Source organism: Tachyglossus aculeatus, chromosome X4, assembly GCF_015852505.1.
Source record: "Tachyglossus aculeatus isolate mTacAcu1 chromosome X4, mTacAcu1.pri, whole genome shotgun sequence".
Lineage (NCBI taxonomy): Eukaryota > Metazoa > Chordata > Mammalia > Monotremata > Tachyglossidae > Tachyglossus > Tachyglossus aculeatus.
The window spans coordinates 52,099,252-52,121,638 of NC_052098.1; the positions used below are offsets into that span (position 1 = coordinate 52,099,252).

The 22,387-nt window shown below is 45.1% G+C and overlaps 1 protein-coding gene across 1 annotated transcript in view; it reads left to right on the plus strand.

Annotated features, from left to right (window-relative positions):
- The first annotated feature begins 9,423 nt into the window (after window positions 1-9,423).
- RAD23B (RAD23 homolog B, nucleotide excision repair protein) overlaps window positions 9,424-22,387 on the plus strand; it is a 63,500-nt gene continuing 50,536 nt past the window's right edge. Inside the window, exon 1 of the mRNA XM_038769383.1 lies at window positions 9,424-9,874. Coding sequence (XP_038625311.1) covers window positions 9,809-9,874 — 66 coding nt within the window. The 5' untranslated portion in view covers window positions 9,424-9,808. The remainder of the gene's footprint in view (window positions 9,875-22,387) is intronic.

The following is a 22,387-nucleotide window of genomic DNA, read 5'->3' on the forward strand; positions in this document are numbered from 1 at the left end:
GGAAGTTTTTGAGGAGTGGGGAGATGTGCACAGATTATTTTTTTAGAAAAATGATCTGGGCAGCAGAGTGAAGTATGGACTGGAGTGGGGAGAGGCTGGAGGTTGGGGCTGGAGAAGTAAATTCATGAATCATCAATGTAGAGATGGTAGTTGAAGTCATGGGAGTGAATGAGTTCTCCAAGGGAGTGGCTGTAGATGGAGAAGAGAAGGAGACCCAGAACTGAGCCTTGAGGGACCCCCACAGTTAAGGGGTGGGAGGCAGAAGAGGAGCCTATGAACAAGACTGAGAAGGAACAGTCAGAGAGATAGGAGGAGAACCAGGAGAGGACAGTATCAGTGAAACCAAGCTTAGTGCTTCTAGGAGAAGAGGGTCCAGGGTGGCTTCAGGTATCCAGATCAAAATTGGCTGCTCATACACATTCAGGACAGCGCCATCATGTCACTCTATGTGCACACATAACCTAACATGATGAAGTCAAATGCAACATTTTGCAGAAGAGTGTTTCTCCACTGCCCCTCCCACCCCTATGGCTACCCCTTGACTGAGAGCCCTTGACAACCCCCATTTACACCCTGCTAATGGATCACATCCATTCCTTCACCATCTTTGAGAGAAGCCTTGTGGCTTCTATCTTTGAGAAGGTCAATGGCAAAGCCATCTTTGGAAGGTCCAGGGCAGCCACCAACTTTGGAAGATCCCTCATGGCCACCCCCACTGTGTGGGACCATGAGGGAATCATCTACCCCCCTTACCATCTCAAGATGGCCTTGTAGGGTACTATCCCTCAGACATTTAAGAAAGAAAAGGCTTTTACAAGCAGAACCGAATAGACTCATAGGGCCATAAGGGTAAGACTCTGGGTGACGGCCTCCTGAAATTAATTGGTGTTCCCAATAAGTGGGAAATCAGTTGAGTCAGATGAGGATGTAGGACAATTTCCTGTGGAACCTGTTGGGCGGCCGTTTACATCTTCTGTGCTGATAGTATGCAGAACAGGTTTTTCCATCATCCTCTTTAATTTACCCTGCTCTAGAGCCACATGTAATGAAGTAAAATGGTTCAAGTTGTTTAAAGGCCAGAATTTCCCACTTGTAGATTTTAAACTAAATTGATTCAGAACAAAGTAAAGGCCCCTATCCAGGGCTTAAACAAAACCTGAACTGCTTCTAAAACCTGGGCAATCTATGTTGGTTCTTTAATTATCTCTAATAATCACCGACTGTCCTTGACTCATCTAGCTGCCTTTATTATTGTCATTATTCAGAGCATCACTATTTTTCAAATGCATGCACAAAAAAAGGCAAGATATGTAGCTATTGTCCAAGATTATAAATTAGTAGATTCTTCTACAGTATTGAACCAGTGCCTCACTCAACAGATAACTGAACATTTAGGTTTTAATGAGCAAAGAGAAAAGCTAATCCTTGAGACTTGGACATCTTATAGAAAATGCCTTGTTTCCTGGTCCTCTGACATCAAACCTAGTACACATAAGCAGAAATATTCTAAAACCAAGTTTTCATAGTCATATCACCACATGGACTTGAGGCCCATATCTAGGTAATTTAGTAGGGGGAAATAAAAACACTTCTGAATGAATTCTCCAGAGGATTGTCTCAATTCTCTGCCTTGCTTTAGTTGTAGAGAACTGGCCTAATCAGTTTAACTGGCAATAGGAAGAGAACTTCTTTACCAAAATTATACATTCCATGAGTTCAAATCCTCCAATGGATTTTGTACCTAAAACAAAAGATTCAGGATAAATTGAGGCCAATGTTCTCTGAAAATGAATGTAAACATATTGTGACAGACTGCAGGCTGTCCAGTCCTGGCTACCTTGTCACCTATATAGCTAGAACTTTGGAGATGCCTCTACAATGGAGTAAACCAGTACAGTCATTTACACCTTTTAGGGAAATAGTGTGGCCTAGTGGAAAGAGCACAGGGCTGGAAATCAGAGGCCCTGGGTTGTAATCCCCACTCCAGCACTTACATGCTGTGTAACCTTGGGTAAGTCACTTTTTTTTATAGTCTTTATTAAGCGCTTACTATGTGCCAGGCACTGTTCTAAGCGCTGCTTGCTTCTCTGTGCCTCAGTTCCCTCATCTGCAAAATGGGGACTCAATACCTGTTCTCCCTTCTGTTTAGATGGTAACACCCATGCAGGACCCGATTATCTTGTATCTACCCCAGCGCTTAGCACATAATAAGTGCTTTACAAATACCACCATTATTATTCTTATTACAAGTGAGGAACTGGACACAGAAGTGGGAGCTAGAAAGCTTTATTAAAACTCCAGAGCCAGGAAGTAAGAGAGTTTTTCACCATGGGGATCCAGGTTGAGAGAGAGAGAGAGAGAGAGAGAGAGAGAGAGAGAGAGAGAGAGAGAGAGAGAGAGAGAGAAGAAGAAGAAGAAGAAGAAGAAGAGAGAGAGACCCTGCTCTGATTCCAGAATGGAAAGAAGTTACCAACCAGTGGAGCTAAGGAGGAATCTGTGGATAGCAGGGAAAACTACTAAGTATAGCAGTATTTGGGGGAAACTGGTAACCCCATGTTAAAGCTGAGATAAATTCCAGATTAAAGGTCATCTGTGTTTATTCCAGGATCTGACAAACTCCTGTTTTTCTCATTTACTGTTGCTATTTGAAAGCTCTCTACCAGGGGTTGGCATTCTTTTTATACAGAAGAGTCCATCAAAATTAAAGCCAATCTTATAGTTTAAACATATTAATGGAGCTGATTTGATTTGGAATCTAACAGTTTAAAATGCCTTGTCTCCCCCTCTCCATTTTGAGAGCCACATTAGGTTTTAAGAAGATTCAGATATGGCCTCTGAACCATAAATTGCAGACCCCAGCTCTATAGCAAGCAAATACTAAGTGATCACCTTGTAGTTATTCTGTGGGTGGGAATCCAGTTAGTTCAGAGGAAACTTGCTACAGGAGGGAGGGGCCTCCCCAAAGTAGCTGCCAGTCTCCTAGTGTGCAGGACTAGTTATGTGAATGTTGGCCTTCCACTCTCTCCCCACTTCAGTCCCTTCTCCACAATGCCGCTCAGACCATCTTCCTGAAACATCACTCAGCACATGTCTTCTCTTTGGTCAACTGGTTGCCCATCTCCCTCCACCTCAAGCAGAAAGTCCTGATTATTTGCCTCAAGACTTTCCACCTGTTCTCTCCATCCTTCCACCATCTCTCCATGTGGGCTCTCCTCATCCACTCTTCCCCAATTTGTACTCTCAGCTCTTCCCAAGCCCATCTCTCACCTGTACCCTGTTTTCTTCTTGCCTACCTCCAACCAGTTGGTCAATCATATTTCTTGGGCACTTACCATGTGCAGAGCACTGTACTAAGCACTTGGGAGAGTACCACCCAACAATATAGCAGATACATTCCCTGCCCACAATGAGTTTGCAGTCTAGAGCTCATGTTATCCCTACGGCCCACACCTTCTTCCATCTTACTTAGATTGGGAGCACAATGAGGAAAAGGGATTGTGTCCAACCTAAATATCTTGCATCTACCCCAGCACTTAAGACAGTGGTTGACACCTAGCAAGCGCTTAACAAGTGGCAGTATTATTCCTTCCCCATCAAATGTCACCCCAACCTCCATATCCCTTCTAAAATCCAATTCCTCCCACAAGCCTTCCCCGACTATTTATCTACATCTTGAATTTTATCAGCCCAACAGCCGACTTTAGCCCTTATGAATCTGATTATACCCTTCCTCGGTATTTGTATGTGTGGAAGTGCATATGTTTGATCAAACATTCAACTTATTCTGATTTCACAGTTTGTAAATGCTTTCTATCTCTCCCATTAGAATGTAAGCTCCTAGTGGGCAAGAAACATGTCTCATGCTCCTGTGTCTTATCTTCTCAGAAGTTTCGTACAGTATTCTGCCATCAATAGGGGCTCAATAAATACCTTAATTACTCTTCCTCCTCCTCCTACTAAGGGGTCTAAATCTAAAAGACACTAGGGTGGTGGCAGCAATCTCTCAGGGTATTCTTGGGCAACACTAACTGGAAGCCCCGAGAGCATTCATACAACTGCTTATAAAAGCTGTTTGCAACTGAGACTTCCTTGTTAAATTCTGGGTATTTGCCACCAACAGCCCATCATTTGCATCCTTCCTACTTGAGGAGGATGCTACAGTGGCCGAAAAGAACATTATGTGATCAACACTACCTTCCCTGTTGTTTGCACATAAAGATAGCTCTTTGCTGAGTCAATGCTCTTTGTATCTCAATCTTTGCAAAGCATCTGTTCCGGGAGAGTAACCTCTCTGATTATCTCCCACCAGACTGTTCTGCCTGCTGCAGTGATTTCCTAAGGGTTCACTGTTGTATCTCATTAATCGAAACTGTTCGCCATGTCTTTCAATTGTCTTTTTCTGCCCTCCTGGCTTGCACCTGGTGGGCAGGGAATGTGTCTTCCAACTCTGTTGTATTGTACTCTCCCAAGTGCTTAGTTCAGAGCTCTGCACACACAGCAAGAGCTCAGTAAATACCACTAATGGATTGATTGCTTGTGCCCCTTTTCAGTTTTCCATACAGCGGTTGCTTGAGTTTCCTTTGGCCATTTATTCTCCTGACACGTCCCATCCAGGGAAGCTGCATTGTTGTGAGTATCGTGTCAATGATGGTGAATATTATAAACGGTTTAGTTGATACTTAAGTCTTCTTATTTGACACTGGAAACACTTCCAGACCTTTGTTTTCCTGACATGGCATTTTCCTCCTTCCCAGCCTCTTCTACCAGCTCCTCTTCCACCGCTCATGGGCTCTGCTCTGGGTCTCCTACTCTTCTCATTCTACATTCATTCTCTTGAGGAGATCATCTGTTCCCATGGTTTCAGCTATCACCACTGTGGAAATGACTTCCACATAATAATAATAATGATGATGGTATTTGTTAAGCGCTTACTATGTGCGAAGCACTGTTCTAAGCACTGAATCTACCTCTCCAGCCCTGACCACTCACCACGTTTACAATTTGGCATTTCTTTTTGCCTCCAGGACATCTCCATTTGGATGTTCCACTGCCATGTCAAACTCAACATATATAAAAAAGAACTTCTCATCTTCCCCTGAAACCCAATCCGCTGCCTAACTTTCCCATCTCTGTCACTAACTCCACATTCTTCCTGTCAATCAATCATAATTATTGAGCACTTACTGTGCGCAGAGCACTGTACTAAGTGCTTGGGAGAGTACCATACAACAACAGACACATTCCCTGCCCACAGTGAGTTTACAGTCTGGTATGGGGGGAAGTCTAGTTTCCTGTTCTAGAAGTCTGAATCTTCTGGGTCAACCTTGACATCTCGCAGTCCTTCAGCACTCACTTTCAGTCTACTGATAAATCCTGTCAATTCTTCCTGGATCTGCTCTTTCCTTTCTACCTAAACAGCCATTACCTTGGTCCAAGCTCTCGTCATATTACAGTTGGACTACACTATCGGCCTTCTCATAGGTCTACCTGCTCCCAGCCTCTCCCCTTTTCAGCCTCTATTAACCTATGGCTCCTCAATACTCATCTTGGAAGTTTGTGAGGAGTGGAGAGGTACCTGATAAGCGATACTACAAGAAACTGTCTCTCTTCATGCTCTACCTTCCAGCTTGCACTCTTTGCTCCTATCTTGCTCATTGTCAGCCTAGGCGGAATGTTTCTTTGTTGAATATATTTTTTGTGGAAATCTGAAACGGAAATTAGAATGTTGACTAATATAAACTATTCATCAATGACTGGCTTCCAATCTGGAGAGTAATTATGATTTAGTTTATTGACATCAAGTTTACAGTTATTATTTTATTGTGAAGTTTTCAGTAAGACTGTACTTATAGAATATAACAAGTGATGTGGAAAGACAGAAGGTACTTTTTTGGGTGCTTTTTAGTCTTACATCAATCCATCAGTGGTATTAATTGAGCACTTACCTTTTTTTTAATGGTATTTGTTATGTGCTTACTATGTGCCAGGCACTAAACAAAATCCTGGGGTAGGTATCAGTTAATCAGGTTGGGCACAGTCCCTATCCTACATGGGATGCTCAGTCTTAATGACTATCTCACAGATGAGGTAACTGAGGCCCAGAGAAGGGAAGTGACTTGCCCAGGGTCACACAGCAGAGAACTGGTGGAGCCGGGATTAGAAACCAGGTCTTCTGACTCCCAGGCCCATGCACTTTCATCTAGGCCACGTTGCTGCTTACTGTGTGCAGAACACTGTACTAAGCACTTGGGAGAGTACAATACAACAGAGTTGGAAGACACATTCCCTGCCCACCCTCTCAGATAGCTAATCCAGGGGATTTAGCAGCAGGAATAGTCTGGTTGAAGGTTAGGGGAGAAGGGAATGGTAAGAGGGAGAAAAGATGTTGATTTCAACAGTAGCTCAAGCTCCTTTTTAAAATGAGCCGCAACCCATAGCTCTAGTATATATTGATTTTGGGGAAAATTTTTATCAGATTATCTTGCATGGTCAGTTTGTTTTTTATCAGCTCTTTTCCCGCTATTCACAAGACTCGGTATTTGTTAAATAAATCACACCCGATCATAGTAATATCACTCAGGGAGATTTTATGACTTTGCTGAAAAAAGTGCTATCTTACCTGCTTTCTCATTAGGCACACACAGCAGTTTCCTTTTTGAAAGTTGCCACACTAATAAGTAACTGGGCGTTTATGGTCCTGAAATTTTAGGTTCATGTACTACTCTGAATTTCCCCAAGAACTTTATAAGCACATTTTTTTTCTCACCCTATCTTCCCCATATTGCCTGAAAATACTAAATCATCGCTTCTTTCTTGAAGGTGAAATATTTCAGAGTGTAAGGAGATTGTGATTTGTTCATAAACATTTAGGACTATATTCACATTTTGGTTGTCTTTTACTTTTAACTGCCTGGGTTGTTCCTACTAACAATTCCAAGTAGGAGGATAAATGGAAATGGCTGAATACAGGTTTGGAGCTGCTCCACTGTACTGATTTAGCTCTATTATATCTAAATGAAGAAGTAGGATTTCAATAGTCTGTCCTAATTTAGTCATAGTAACAGAGAGTAAAGAGAGCAAGCAGTATTTTTTAAGTAATTTGTCAATAGTTCAATACAGGCAGCCCTCGTATTTACAACGATCGGTTCCTCAAAACTGCATCAAGTTGAAATGTTATGTCAGAATTAATTTTTTCTCAGAAACAATATTATAAATGGGGGATTGGATCCTGAACTAAGGTTGGATACCCTGTTTTTACCAGAATTACCTAGAACTGTGCACTCAATCAATTGTAGATGAGTAATGTGGTCACGTTAATGTATTTATTGTGGATCTCTCTGACAGTTTAGTGTAGTCTGCTTTTTTTTAATCGGAAGTAAAATGGTTTTGTCAGGCTGTCAACCCCAACTGATGACTGTGCCGGGTGATCAACCCCCCCTTGCCCCCCCAACCTCTTCCACTCTGCTTCGGCTCCCTTTAAACTTTCCCTAGTTTACCCCCCGCCCCCCACCATACCAACTTTAAAAAGATTGCTTCTTCATCTTCCATCCTTCTCATACAAGCCCCTTGCCCCGCCACTTGCACCCTTGGAGCTAGTGTTGGCTTAGGCGAAAAGGGCACGGGCTTGGGAGTCAGAGGACGTGGGTTCTAATCCTGCTTCTACCACTTGTCTGCTGTGTGACCTTGGGCAAGTCACTTAACTTCTTTGTGCCTCAGTTACCTCATCTGTAAAATGGGGATTAAGACTGAGCCCCATGTGGGACAACTTGATTACCCTTTATCTACTCCAGCGCTTAGAACAGTGTTTGGCACACAGTAAGCGCTTAACAAATACCATAATTATTATTATTAGTGTCACAAATGAGGCTAGTGTTGTAAAAATGAAACGGGGCATAAGTTTAGAAATGAGAAGCAGCATGGCGCAGTGGATAGAGCATGGGCCTGGGAGTCAGAAGGCCATGGGTTCAAATCCTGCCTCCGCCACTTGTCAGCTGTGTGACTTTGGGCAAGTCACTTAACTTCTCTGAGCCTCAGTTACCTCATCTGTAAAATGGGGATTAAGACTGAGCCCCATGTGGGACAACCTGATCACCTTGTATCTCCCCAGCGCTTAGAACAGTGCTTTGCACATAGTAAGCGCTTAACAAATGTCATCATTATTATTCTTATTATGGGTTCTATTCTCTGCTTGGCCACTTTGCTGTGTGACCTTGGGCAAGTCACTTCACTTCTCTGGGTCTCAGTTGCCTCATCTGTAAAATGGGGATTGAGGCTGTGAGCCCCACATGGGACAGGGACTGTGTTCAACTCGATTTTCTTGTATCCACCCCGGTGCTTAGTACAGTGCCTGGCACATAGTTAAGTGCTTAATACCATTATTATTATTATTATTATTAAATGTTGGGAGCAAAGCCCTATGGTAGGCATTTGGAAGTATATGATAAAAGTAGAAGACATAGCCCCTGCCCTCAGTAACCTTAAAATATCTCTTACCAGATTAGGATTGAGGATTTTACTTACTGGGCTATATCGTCACATGAGATCAGAGTAGGTTACTTACAAATGGTAACCAGCAGCTTGCCCTGTTATTTAAGGTTGAAACGAGTAAGTGTAGCTCCACTTTCTTTTCAGCCACTTTCAAAGCTCCAATTAAGATTCAGATCACAGGAAGATCCAGTCGGTTCTAAGCCTTCAAATATGCCTACCAGAAATGTGGAGTTATGGAAGGCTAAGGAGGCAAAGCAAATGTAAGAAGATAGGTGGTGGAGGTGGGGGGCCGCCTCAACCAGAGATCTCGTGACTGACTTGTTTGGTTGGTAAGGAAAGACGGGGGAGATAAATTGGACGACAAAGCTCAAAGCCTGACAATGTGTTGCTAGGAAGCTGCACATCGGGGATCACCGGGCAGGTGAATATAGCCCTGCCAGAACCCAAGAGCTCCTGAACAAGCTCTTGAACTTCTCTAGGCCCTCAGAGGGCTTCCATGGGTGAAACTGGATTTCTGAGGAAACGCCGCTATGCAAGTAGCACTCTGGTATTCATTCAGTCGTATTTATTGAGCGCTTACTGGGCGCAGATCACTGTACTGAGCGCTTGGAAAGTACAATTCGATAAGAGCCCGCTTCCAGTTCAGCTCAAGCAGACCTACACCCCGGCCTTCGATTCCAAATGGTCCGGGCTGGGGCACCCCTCACACCCCTTCCCCATTTCAATCGCTCCGGCCAAGGGCGAACTACGAGCTCAACCAATACGAAGCCCGCCTCCCTCCCGGGAGTGCACGATCTGCGCATGAGCGCAGGGACCTCTCCCCCCTCCCCACGTACGCGTGCCCCACCCTCGTCTACGCCTGCGCAGTACCCGTCTCCCTTCGCCCCGCCCCTCCCCCCTCCCGCCCGCTCGCCCGCCTTTCCCCCGGCCGGTTCCGTGAGAGGGGCGGGAGGATGTCGATGCGAGTCATGATGGCGGCGACCAGGCCCTGATGAACTAGCGGATTCGCCCACCCCCTTTCGTACCCCGCCCGCGATCTGTGCGGACCAGTGGCCTTTGCCCCGGTCCGCGCGAGCACACGGCCCGACCTACCCAGGGGGAGACAACCGGTTCGAGGCGGCAAGGACAGCGGCGGCGGCGGCGGCATTCGGGCCGGTGGAGAGGCCGCCCCTCGGGGTGAATGTGACAAATCCCCACCACCTCCACCTCCCGTGAAGCACCAGCGGCCCCGGGGGCCGGAGAGGCCCAGAAACCCCGCCCAGTGGTCAGAGCCCAGAGCAGATCGGAGCCCACCAGCAGCACCAGCGCAACCGCCGCCACCATGCAGATCACTCTGAAGACCCTCCAGCAACAGACCTTCAAGATCGACATCGACCCGGAGGAGACGGTAGGGCCGAAGGCCTTGGCGGGGAAAGGGTGGGGGAGGGTGGCCCGCGAAGCCCCGGCCACGTTGGGCGGGCGGTGGAGAGGGAGAGGCCTTCGCGCCTGACCATTAGGCGACGGGAAGAACCGGGGCTGCCCCGGGCCGGGGGTTGGGCAAAGGCCGGGGAAGGGTGACTGGCGACCGGAGCGGGCTGGGGGATGGGCGGGGAGGAGGGGAAAGGACGACGAGAAAGAGGTAAGGAAACGGGGCCAGCGGGAGCCAGATGGGCGACCGATCGGCGCCCACCCCGACCGGAGAGAGAGGCAGTTGGACTCGTGGCCGGGTCGGGGGCCCGTTCCTCCCGGCCGACCGCTGGGGGAGGGGGAAAGTGTAGAGGTGGCGGGCGGAGTTCCCGGGAGACGCGAGGGGGACAAGATGGGAGCAGAGAGGGCTACCGGGCGTTTACTCGCCAGGTGGGAGCCCGGGCCGGGGGTCCCTCTAGCTATCCGGACCTGACGTCGCCAACCGCCTTCCAAGTTTGCCTTAGCCGGGTGCCAAAGTTAGGGAAGGCGGCGGCGGCGGCGTGGGGGGGGGGGGGAGGAGAGGGCGGGGGGAGGAAGGCGATCTCCTAAAATGCTTGTCTTGCAGCTGCTTGGATTCGTAGAAGCGTCCGAAATCCCCCCAGGAGGCGCGAGAGACGAAATTCAGTCCCAGATTTCTGCCCGTTGGCCGTTCTCCGCCTCTTGCAGACAATTCTATTTTTCCATACCGCTTTTGTGCCGGGGGGGGGGGGCGGGGGGGCGCCCTTTTTTTACTAGGGGCTCCCCACCCATCCTTTGGGGACTCGGCTCTGGAACGGGCGAAGCTTTGCAGTTTTCAGAGCTGGGCCCCATTAACCGACTTTTTCCTAGTAACGTGCCTGAGAGCCCAACTATGGAGGGGTCCGCTGGGGGAAAATCGAGACACGGTATGGGTTAGACGGGCCAAACTGTCTTGTGCAACATCACCGAGTTTAGTGTCCCTTAAAAAAGCCTTTTGTGTTGCGTTGCCATCCCAGTGTACTGGAAATGGTGGCAGGCCAGTAAGCCGAGGGAACGACAACTTTGAATTCACAGATCCCCCAAATCTTGTAAGATGACACGGGGCACCAGGGCATCGGAAACACTAGTCGGCTCCGGGTGTCGATCCGTGTTAAAGTGCAAGCGTTTTCACCGAGAGAGCTACTTGTTTTAGCCAAAAAAATAAGCACAAGTTATGCCCTCAGCTAAATGGAGGATAAACTTAATTCAGGTGGGCGTGAGCTCGAGCTCCTCCTGTAAACTGGATGCCCTCTGTGGGCAGGGATCGCTCTCACAGGCGCAATACCGTTGATTGGATTGTTAACTAGGGAGGAAACGAGGTTGTTGATACAAACTGTTTTGCTCTTTCAAAATTATGATTTAGACACTGACATTCTTTTTCTTCATTGTTAGCTACAACCACGTGTGTGAACAGTCAACTCAGTTATTCAGCTGCTTTATGTCAGATTTCTAGAAAAGATTAGTTTCGGATGACTTGATCTGTTTACATTGTGCAACTTTTTAAAAAAAATCAGTAGACTAATTCAGTAAATTTCCTGGCAAACGATGAAACGTCAGTGTTTTGAAGCTGGGTACAGTATACCCAACCTACTCCGAGTGGGTGGAGCTTAAACTGGGCCTGTATGTCCGTGTTTTAAAATTCTCCGGATTGAGCCAGGTAATCGAGCATTTACTTTGTGGATCCGATAGACCGAGGTTTGCTGATCATTTATGATGGGAGACCCCGTCATTATTCAAGATGGTATTAATGTAGTATAAGTATGCCTACAAAGAGAGGCTTCCTTTTTGTTAGAAATCAATGCTGCTGATGCTCACGTTTTTGCCCGGTCCCAGTTTAGCCTGTAGCATGCATTATGAGATGGCTATCAGGTGGCATGTGCAGTCACAGAATAGAAAAAAGCAGCACGGCGTAGTGGAAAGAGCCCGGGAGTTGAAGGACCTGGGTTCTAATCCTGGCCCCACCACTTGTCTGCCGTGTGACCACGGGCAAGTCACTGAACGTCTCTGCCTCAGTTGCCTCCTCTGCAAAATGGGGAATAATAATAGTTATTGTGGTGTCGAGTAAGTGCACACTATGTGCCAGGCACTGTACTGAGCACTGGGGTGGATCCAGGCGAATCAGGTTGGACACAGTCTGTGTCCCACGTGGGGCTCACAGTCGCAATCCCATTTTACAGATGAGGTAACTGAGGCAGAGAGAAGCAAAGTGACTTGCCCAAGGTCACACAGCAGACAAATGGCAGAGCTGGGATTAGAACCCATGACCTTCTGAGTCCCAGACTTGTGCTGTATCCACCACACCATGCTAATCCACCACGCCATGCTACTGCTTCTCAGATTGACTGAGAGCTCCATGTTGGCTATGGACTGTGTCCAACCTGATTGGCTTGTGTCTACTCCAGACTTGGTACCGTGCCTGGCACACAATGAGTGCTTAACAAATACCTTTTTTTTTTTTTAAAGAAACTTGTGCCCTCCTCACCTGTTTCATAAACTGTTATTGAGTATGGCACTCAAATTGAACACACTAAGAGGTGGGGAATTATTTCATGTTAAAAATCTGTTGGAATTGAGCAAAATTACAAATGAACAAACAACCCAAAACAACAAAAAGCGAGCCTCTTAATTGACGATTGTGGTTTTTTTAAAAAAATTCGTATCATGTGCCAAGCACTGTACCTAATGCAGAAGGGAGAACAGGTATTGGAATCCTCATTTTACAGATGGGAAAACTGAGGCACCAAAAAGGTAAGTGACTTTTTAGATTGTGAGCCCATCTAGGGAATTGTCTAATTCCCTCCTGGGTACTCTTTCCTAGCTCTTAGTACAATGCTCTGCATATAATAAACACTTAATGAATACTATCGCTACTTGCCCAAGGTCATGTGGCAGACGAGTGGCGGAGCCGGGATTAAAACCCAGGTCCTCTGAATCCCAGGCCTGTGCCCTTCCCACTAGGCCACATTAGTCTCTAAGTGATGAAACTAAAACCATAGAATCAATTTTTCAATTTCTGGGACACCTAAAAGGATTATTTTTATTTCTCTTAGATCTTTGTCATTTTATTTTCCCTTTGTACATTTGAAGTAGAATTACTTGTATCCAATCGTCAATACATTTCCAGGAGAATGTAATAGGACATGAGTGAAGTATTATTTATGAACTTAAAAATTAGGAGTGGTAATTGTATGTAACACCTATTCTGTGCAAAGCACTTGACAAATATACACTGATGAGACTTAGTCATGGGGGCCCACAAACTAAGAGTATTGGGGTGAGGGCACAAGCGCATAAAGAGAGATGAAGCAAAAGCAATTTTGGTTAATCAATCATTCATATTTATTGAGTGCTTACTGTGTGCAGAGCACTGTACTAAGCGCTTGGGAAGTACAAGTTGGCAACATATAGAGACAGTCCCTACCCAACAGTGGGCTCACAGTCTAAAAGGGGGAGACAGAGAACAAAACCAAACATACTAACAAAATAAAATAAGTAGAATAGATATGTACAAGTAAAATAGAGTAATAAATATGTACAAATATATATGCATATATACAGGTGCTGTGGGGAAGGAAAGGTGGTAAGATGGGGGGATGGAGAGGGGGAGAGGAAGGAAGGGGCTCAGTCTGGGAAGGCCTCCTGGAGGAGGTGAGCTCTCAGTAGGGCCTTGAAAGGAGGAAGAGAGCTAGCTTGGCGGATGGGCAGAGGGAGGGCATTCCAGGCCCAGGGGATGACGTGGGCCGGGAGTCGATGGCGGGACAGGTGAGAACGAGGCACGGTGAGGAGGTTAATCCATTTATAAAGTGCAGATATTAGAACTATTCAGTCTTCCGAGTTCCATGCTGCCGACCAGCTGGTTGTGGGGGCAAGCCTAATCTCCCAAGTCTCCCCCACCGCTACCCTACCATGACAGCATTTTACAGTAGCTCACCCCTGCCCCTGCATCCTCTAGTTCCTGAGTAGCCAAATGTATACGTTCCTTAGATCCCAGCATTTTCTGAGTATTAGAAAGTACCAGAGTGCATGCTCACAGGCACAGCCTGAAAACCAACCCAGCAAGTGCCAGAGTGTCAAAAGCAATTTCACAGAAAAGATTGGTTTTTGTCCCGCTCTGTGGTGTACTCGCTCTCTGACCAGAATACGTGCACAGAGATAGGGTTTGGGAATGACTCTGTGAACACTAGAGGTGCAGAATTGTTTTGTATGTCATGACATCACATATCCAAAAAAAAAATTGGGAAATTGGGATGCCTGGGTCCCATTTTTGATTCAGAAACTTTCTCTCCCTGCATCCCTCGCTCTGTAGGAGGAGGCTCAAAATAACTTGCCCCTGGTTTAGAGACCGGTGTCGCACCCAAGACAAGGGTATAGGGATCAGTTGGATGCTGGATATAGTGAAATCTCAGAGCTGACAAAATTTTGACTACCAAAAATTGGGTACTTAATATTTGTATATGAGGTCTTAGTATATACTAAAGATGTTTGTTCCTCTCATATCCTGGTATAATAGAATAATATTTTCCAGCCATAACAAATTAGGACCAGTGCTGAGTTTGGAAGCATAGCCACTTTTCTAAAGAAGTTGCAAAATTATTTTTTCTCATACGAATACTATTCTGGGCAATTATGGTATCAATTTTGGTGTTACCCTATGTATTTGTCACCTCCAGGCTCATCGAAGGAACAAAATTTCGGTAAACCCAACTCTCCCATTATCGTGAGGGTTGTGACCTTAAAGAACTGTGCATTGTGTTTCAGTGGCAGTTATGGGGTTAGTGGGTAGAATTTGGCCTATGCGATCTGATTGTATCTGTCCCAGTGCTTAGCACCTAGTATGTTCTCAACATAGCACAGTTATTGCTATTAGATACAGTTGTATAGTTTATGGTCACCAGTAGAAAACTTTACATCCTTGCCTTACTGTATATTAAATACTGTGAAGTTGCAAAGACATAAACCACTGTCCAGTATGATACATTGAGGCTGAGGCTATTGCAGCAGAACTAAGGTGTATATAATAGCTCAGATGCCCCTGTAAGTACTTAATATTTTAATGAAGTCAGTCGTATTTATTGAGCACTTACTGTGTGCAGAGCACTGTACTAAGCACTAGGGAGAGTATAGTATCTCCCACTCCCTTCTGCGTCATCTTGACTTGCTCCCTTTATCCTTGTCCCCACCTCCCCCAGCCCCACAACACTTATGTAAATATTAATGTCCGTCCCCCCCTCTAGAATATAAACTCATCGTGGGCAGGGAATGTGTCTGTATATTGTGATACTGTACTCTCCCAAGCGCTTAATACAGTGCTTTATACACAATAAGCACTCAGTAAATATGATTGATTGAATGTAACAGACACATTCCCTACCCACAGTGAGTTTACAGACTAGAGGACATCTCTCAAGACATAGCACTCAAATACAAAAAGCAGAGAGTTTCTTTTGCTGTTAACCCATCACTAGTGCAGCTTCCCCTATGCGGTCAGTTGGGCCACATGACGTATTTTTCATTCACTATTTGGATATAATACAATGGAAGAATTAGGAAATGTATTTACCCCCAACGTGTCATCCAATGAACTTCTCATCCTCTCTCCTAAGCCCTCCCTCCTCCCTGTTTCCCCATGTTCATTGACACCACGAGCTTCCCTGTAACTGAAGCTGTCAGCCATCTTGTCATCCAGGACTCATTCTGCTCTCCTGTTCAGAGCCATCTTGTAAATCTTTTCCTCCTATTTGGTCTCAACCCTGGTTCGAGTACTCATCGTTTCACAAGTGGACCGATTGTCCTTGCTCGTCTCCCTGCCTCACTCAATCAGTGGTATTTGTTGAGCGCTCACTGTGTTGGAGATCACTTGTACTAAGCGCTTGGGAGAACACAATAAGGTAGAGTCAGTAGACGTGATCCCTGCCCAAAAGGAGCTTACAGCCTTTGTACTCCACACTGCTGCTGGGATCATTTTCTTGAAATGTCTCTCAGCCGATAATAATTTATAGCATTTATTAAGTGCTTACTATGTGCCAAGCACTATTCTACGCTCTGGGGTAGATACAAGGTTGGGACTCTTGGGGCTCAGTCTTCATCTCCATTTTCCACATGAGGGAACTGAGGCCGAGAGAAGTGAAGTGACTTTCCCAAGATCACACTGCAGACAAGTGGTGAAGCCGGAACTAGAACCCGGGATTGTCTCTCCCTCTTCGAAGCTCTCTAATGGTCTCCCATCTTCTCTCGGAGTTAAGCAACGACTTCAAGTAGTAATAGTGGGAAGAGTATTAATTTAATAAGTGCTTTCTGTGTGCAGAGCACTGCACTAAGCTCTGGGAGAGAATACCCAGGTGGGAATTAAACACGATCCCTATTCCTCTCCACCTTATTGGTTCTTCTCACCCCATTCTCTTCTCGCTTGGACTCTGCTCCTCCCAACTCCATTTCCTGGCTTGCTCACCTCTGACCCCCCTGCTCAAGTTGTCCCTCTAATCTGGATCGCTGTCCCATACTTTTCCACCTTCAGATCCCTTCTAAACTCCCACCTCCTTCAAGCCATCTCCAACTAATTATCAGTACCCTGAATCTTATTAATCCTTCAGCCACCCCTTGCACTGATATATTTCTTTATGTCTACCCTTAGCACTATTATTTATTCATAGTAAAGCTTTGTCTCCCCTTCTAGACTTCAAGCTCATGGGCAGGGAACATCTCTGCTAATTTTTATACTCCCCCAAATGCTTAGTACAGTGCTCTACACATAGTAAGTGCTCAGTAAATATGACTGTGCATATGGGTATATCTGAATATAAACAGAGGAATCTGAATAAAATCAAATATTCAGATATACCCATATGCACAGTCATATTTATTGAGCACTTACTATGTGCAGAGCATGTGCTCAATAAATATGATTGTGCATATGGGTATATCTGAATATTTGATTTTATTCAGATTCCTCTGTTTACAAATATGTCTGTGTCCCCGCTTTATAGTCTAAGCTGTTTATTGGCAGAGAATGTGTTTTTGTGTGTTTTAGAGTGCATTGGCATGCAGTAGGTGCTCAGTAAATGCTACTACTACTGCAGGATTAATTTGGTATAATTTGAATCCCAAGTTGGTGCAAATAGGCTGAGTGTAGAAGAAAACAGTTTTGACGTGTGGCTTTAGTCAAGGCACATTAGGGAAGCGGTATGGCCTTATGGAAAGAGCATGGACCTGGGTTCGTAATCCCAGCACTTGTCTGCTGTGTGACCTTGGGCAAGTCACTTAACTTCTGTGCCTCAGTTACTTCATCTGTAAAATGGGGATTGAGATTGTGAGCCCCATGTGGGACATGGACTGTGTCCAACCTGATTATCTTGTTTAATATTATCTGATTACCTCAGTGCTTAGTACAGCGCCTGACACATAGTAAGTGCTTAACAAATACCTTTATTTTAAAAAAATCAAAAAAAAGCATGGTGCTATGCTTCCCAGTCTCTGCCTCAACCTTACAATACTGTATCATAGAATATTTTGTGTCTGTTTATAAGGTTGCAATACTTAATATTTCAAAGCACCCAATCAGCTCTCCCCCTACTACCTTACCTCTCTGATTTCCGTCTACAACCTAAGCCCACACACTTCACTCCTCTAATGCCAGTCTACTCACTGTACCTCGATCTCATCTATTTTGCCACTGACCCCTTGCCCACATCTTCCCTCTGGCCTGAAACTCCCACGCCCTTTGTACCTGGCAGGCCACCACTCTTCCCCGCCTTCAGAGCCATATTAAAATTAAATTTCCTCCAAGAATCCTTTTCCCTCTCCCTTCAGCATTGCCCTCACACTTGGATTTGAACCCTTTATTCACTCCACCCTCAGTACCACAGCACTTATGTATATATCCATAATTTATTTTAATTTCTGTCTCCCCCTCTAAACGCTAAGCTCCGTTTGGGCAGGGAACATGTCTATCAACTCTGTTGCATTTTCTCAAGTGCTTTGTACAGTGCTCTGCACACAGTAGGTGCTCAGTAGGTACCATTAGTACAATAAAATAGCAATGAATGGCAAGGGAATAAAACATTTCAGTCATATTGGTGTCTTCAGACTATTTGTTCTTAACATAATAAGTATTGTGGGTCACTAATGAATAATAATTTTAGCATTTATTAAACACTTCGGTGCTAAGCATTGGGGAAGATACAGTCATATGAGATTGGATACGGTCCCTGTCCTTCATCGGACTCGCTGTCTCTCCTATTCACATTTTACGATGAAGAAACTGAGGCCTAGAGAGGTTGTGACTTGCCCAAGGTCACCTAGGCCAATGGCCCAGCTGGGACTCAAACCCAGGCTCTTTCACTACCCAGTCCCGTTTTTGTTCTACTAAATCTTGCTGAATTTTCCCCTAATCCAAGTTGTTTCTTCAAGAACCCAAACCCTACATAGCAGAGCTCTGTGTACTGAGTACTATCGAGAAAGACAGAGCAATGACATGCACACTTCAAGAAAGTTGTGTTCGTAATCAGTGGGATTAAAAAATGCACCTCTCAAACTAAAGCCCTGCTTTTTTTAAAAAATATTTTTCTTAGGCTTGGTAGTTTGGTGCATTGTGAAGGCAGCAGTTTCACCTAGAATGCCACTCAGTTTCCTTGTGACTGGTATAGTTACTCATCATGGCAAGTGGGACGTAAACCATGAAGTACAGTATCGCATAATGAAGTTGTGGTATTTAAGCGCTTACTATATGCCAAGCACTGTACTAAGCGCTAGGGTAGGTACAAGTTAATCTCGTCCCACCTGGGGCTTACAGTCTAAGTAGGAGGGAGGATAGGTATTGAATCCCCACTTTGCAGATGAGGGAACTGAGGCCCAGAGAAGTTGTGACTTGCCCAGGGTCACTCAGCAGGTAAGTGGCAGGGCTGGGTTTAGAACCTGGGTCCTCTGACTTCCAAGCTTGTGATCTTTCTACTAGGACCCACTTCATAGGCATGTGGCACTCTATAACTTAGGACAACAGGTGTTCCAGAGGACCTCATGCTTCCAGTTAATGTGCTCCAGAGAGCTGATGCAAGAGGGCTGGAAGTTGAGGCGTGCCCCTCAGAGCAGGAGCAGTTGCAGTTGTGGAAGCGATGGGTAAGGTTACTAGAGAGTAGTAATAATAGCATTTATTAAGTGCTGAGAAAGAATTCACGTTTGGAAAGTAGACACGGTCCCTCTTCCCTGTGGAGCTCACAATCTAAAAATTAAAAGCGGGGCAAGGAAAGCGACAACAGATAAACAAGAAGGAATGAAAACAAGACACCAAGCCAGCATAAAGACACAAAACAAAGATCTGCAGGAAACTGGCTAGAGGAACAGAATTTTAGGCTCCCCGTGGCCTAGAGTCCACAGTCACAACTGCAGCCAATGGTGGCAGCTACAGCAGCGGCCATCACGGTCTTCCCGAGGTTTTGTGGAGATGGTGCCAGGCTGAGATGGATTTTCTCTGTCCCACTGGGGTGGTGTGAAGCAGGTCTGGGTGGAGGTTCCTCGTCGCCGTGAAGGAGAGGCGGGGTGGGGTGGGGGCAGTGCCATGGTCTGGTGGAGGAGGATGCCAGGGCCCCGGATGTCACAGTAGGGAAGTGACAATTGTAGAGAGAGGGGCCCGGGGAACGCTCTGGAGCAGCTTAAATCGTTGCAGCCCACGGCGCACAGGGCATGCTGGGAGTGGGGATCCTTGATTCCTGGAAAATTCATGCAGCCATCTGATTTGGGGGATAGGGGTGAAGAGAGAACGAGTGTACAGATCCCAGCCACTCCCTGTTTTGAGTCTTGTGTGTCTGGGCTCATCTCCGTCAGGTGTCCCTTTTTACACTAAGTGGTGCTATTTAAAAAGACGACGTTAAAGGGGCATGCTAAAATGCCTTTCCGTTCTCCCTTTGAGAGTTTACGAAGGCCTGTGGATCTTAAGGTTCAAAAACGTAGGCTTCCCACATTTTACACTGGAGTCCCTTCTGAGTAGTCAGAATCGGTAATGTGGTCACATTTTTAGGTAGTAAGTTCCCCAAGAAGTAAAATTTATAAAACCTTGCAAGGGTGAATCAAAGTAAAAAGAAGTGTAAAGTGAGGAGATACTCTTGTTTCTTCCACTTTCAATTGTTCCAGTTATAACGTTGTTGTGGGGAAACTGTGCTTTCAACAATTTCTAAATGCAGTTCACTTAAAGGAGTTTTCTGGAGGTATTACCTGTGTAATGTTTTTCTACTTTCAGCTTATTAATAAGAAAATTTAAGTAAAATGATAGAAATTTTGAGCTGTGCTTTAGGGACAGTGAACAGGAAGGAGGCCGAATAGTTGAGATGGCAATGGGTAAGATTATTTGATAATGTTTCAGAGAAAAGTTTTGTGAGCGTTTAAGTAGACCAAAAGTAGTGATGAAACATACTTCCAGTGTTTGGCGGGAAGCAGGAGCTGTTCCCAGGCGCCTAGTACAGTGCTCTACCCCTGAGCGTTCAATAAATGTGCTGTCGGTGATAATTATCTAATGGAGAGGGTGGAGCCAATTCTTGGTGCAGGCTGCTATTAGACTTATATAGGGGAGACCTGGCAAGATCTCCACTACTTCAGGGACCAAATTTTCTGCATTTATTTGTGTGGGGAAACAAGACATGGTGCATTTTTGCTGGCTTTTCAGAGGCCATTTCAGCTAAACAGATTTCACAAGCCACTCACGGTTTTGCAAAAGCCAGTCGTTGGCTGAACTTGGGTTCAAAAGGTATTGTTCTTGAAGGGAATAAAATCGGAGTTAAAATTTGGCCGTAGGTAAGTGTCCAATCAGTATTGGAGGACTCCTAGTCTGATGTACTACTGTATTGATAGACGAGTGATTGAGGTTAATTATGGCAGGAAATACATCTTTGTGACTCCCCAAGTAGCATTTCTTCCATCACTTGTAAATTCGGGATTTGGGAGGAGCAAAAAAGCCTGCATTTAATTTTTTAAAACTGAGTTTTTGGTTATTGGAAATGTGCATCTCATCTATAAAATATTGCTCTATAATTTAAGCAATTTTCAGGATGGTAAAACCATAACTGAATATTTTTTTGAGGAAGAATATTTTCATGGTCATAGTCCTGTTCACTATTTCTTCTTGAAGGAATACACAACCTTTCAGATTCTTCCTAGCTGCTAAAAATGAAGTTTCCATAAACTGGGTCAAAAGTACCTTTGTTTTTCAGTTTTAGAAGGAAATTAATTGCAGCCTGTGTGTGTATATCTATTTAGGATGTGTCAATGATTGATGTGTCACTTGCAGTATTTAATAGAAAGTGAAATACAATGTAGGCAGTGATAACCTGTGCTGGTTGAAGGGCTTTTAAAACGATCCAAGGCCAATAGAGTGAGCTTAGCCCCTTCTGTCACAAACAGTTGAGATTAGAAATCGCATGGGGTGGATCCAAGAACAACTGGTTGTTTTGATAGGTGGGTGTGTTAACGTTTTTCCGTATTTTACTGATTTGCCTTTATTACTGGCAGCTAAAACAACCAAAGCTAAAATACGTGTTTGAGGTGGAACTCAATCTCATTCTTGGGCCAAGCCTGCATAAGACCATCCTCCAAGACGAAAAGAAATGTACAGACTTGATCTATTTCATAATGTCCTTGACATTCTTACACTTGAACGTTAGGAAGATGTGATTGTTTCTTACATTTTGTTGCAGCGTTTGAAAGAGTACGGTTGAATTGCGTGCAGATAAAGAATCGTCCTTGTATAGCTACGTGAACATTCTAGGAGTAGCTCCAAGTGACAGTTACTGTATGGGAGTATCCTTGGCTCTGCATCCCTCTTATCCCCCTTGTGCCAGTCTGCCTGGACTCTAGCGACAGGGAGGCGGCCTGGGTAGGAATAAGGCTGGCTGGGTGAAAAAGCCCTAGTTGGCTAGATTCTTGTGCTGCCTCCCCGCTTCCCCCCCCAGGGATTCTGGAGCAGATTGGGCCATGGGACTGTATTCACCACCAGTGTTAGCTTGACACCCAACTTTTGCCTGTTGTGGATTCAGACCCCAGCAATCTAGTTTTCTTTAGAAAAATGCCTGAACAATTAGAAACAGTCTAGGAGTGATACTCCTTTTTGCCACCCTGCAGAGCACTGTGGAGTGCTGAATTCCTGTAGCTTGTCAGCTTTCGGAGAAGGATTTTTTAGAAACAACTCTTATTTTTTTAACTAGATTTAGGATATTTTAACACGGAGTGATTCTGGAGTCTGACGCCCAAAATAAAATGAAATTGCCGTAACATTGCCATACATGCGTGCCAACAGGCAACTGTGATATTGCAGGTTGGTTTCCAGCATTTGCAGAATGACTCAAGTGGTTAAAGCCTAATAATGCCGAAGAAACCCTTGCTGCATAGATATTGCATGGACATTGCAAAAGTCCAAGTGTTTTTTAAAAATTTAAACCTGATTTAAAAAACCATACCCTTGAATTCACACCCCTTC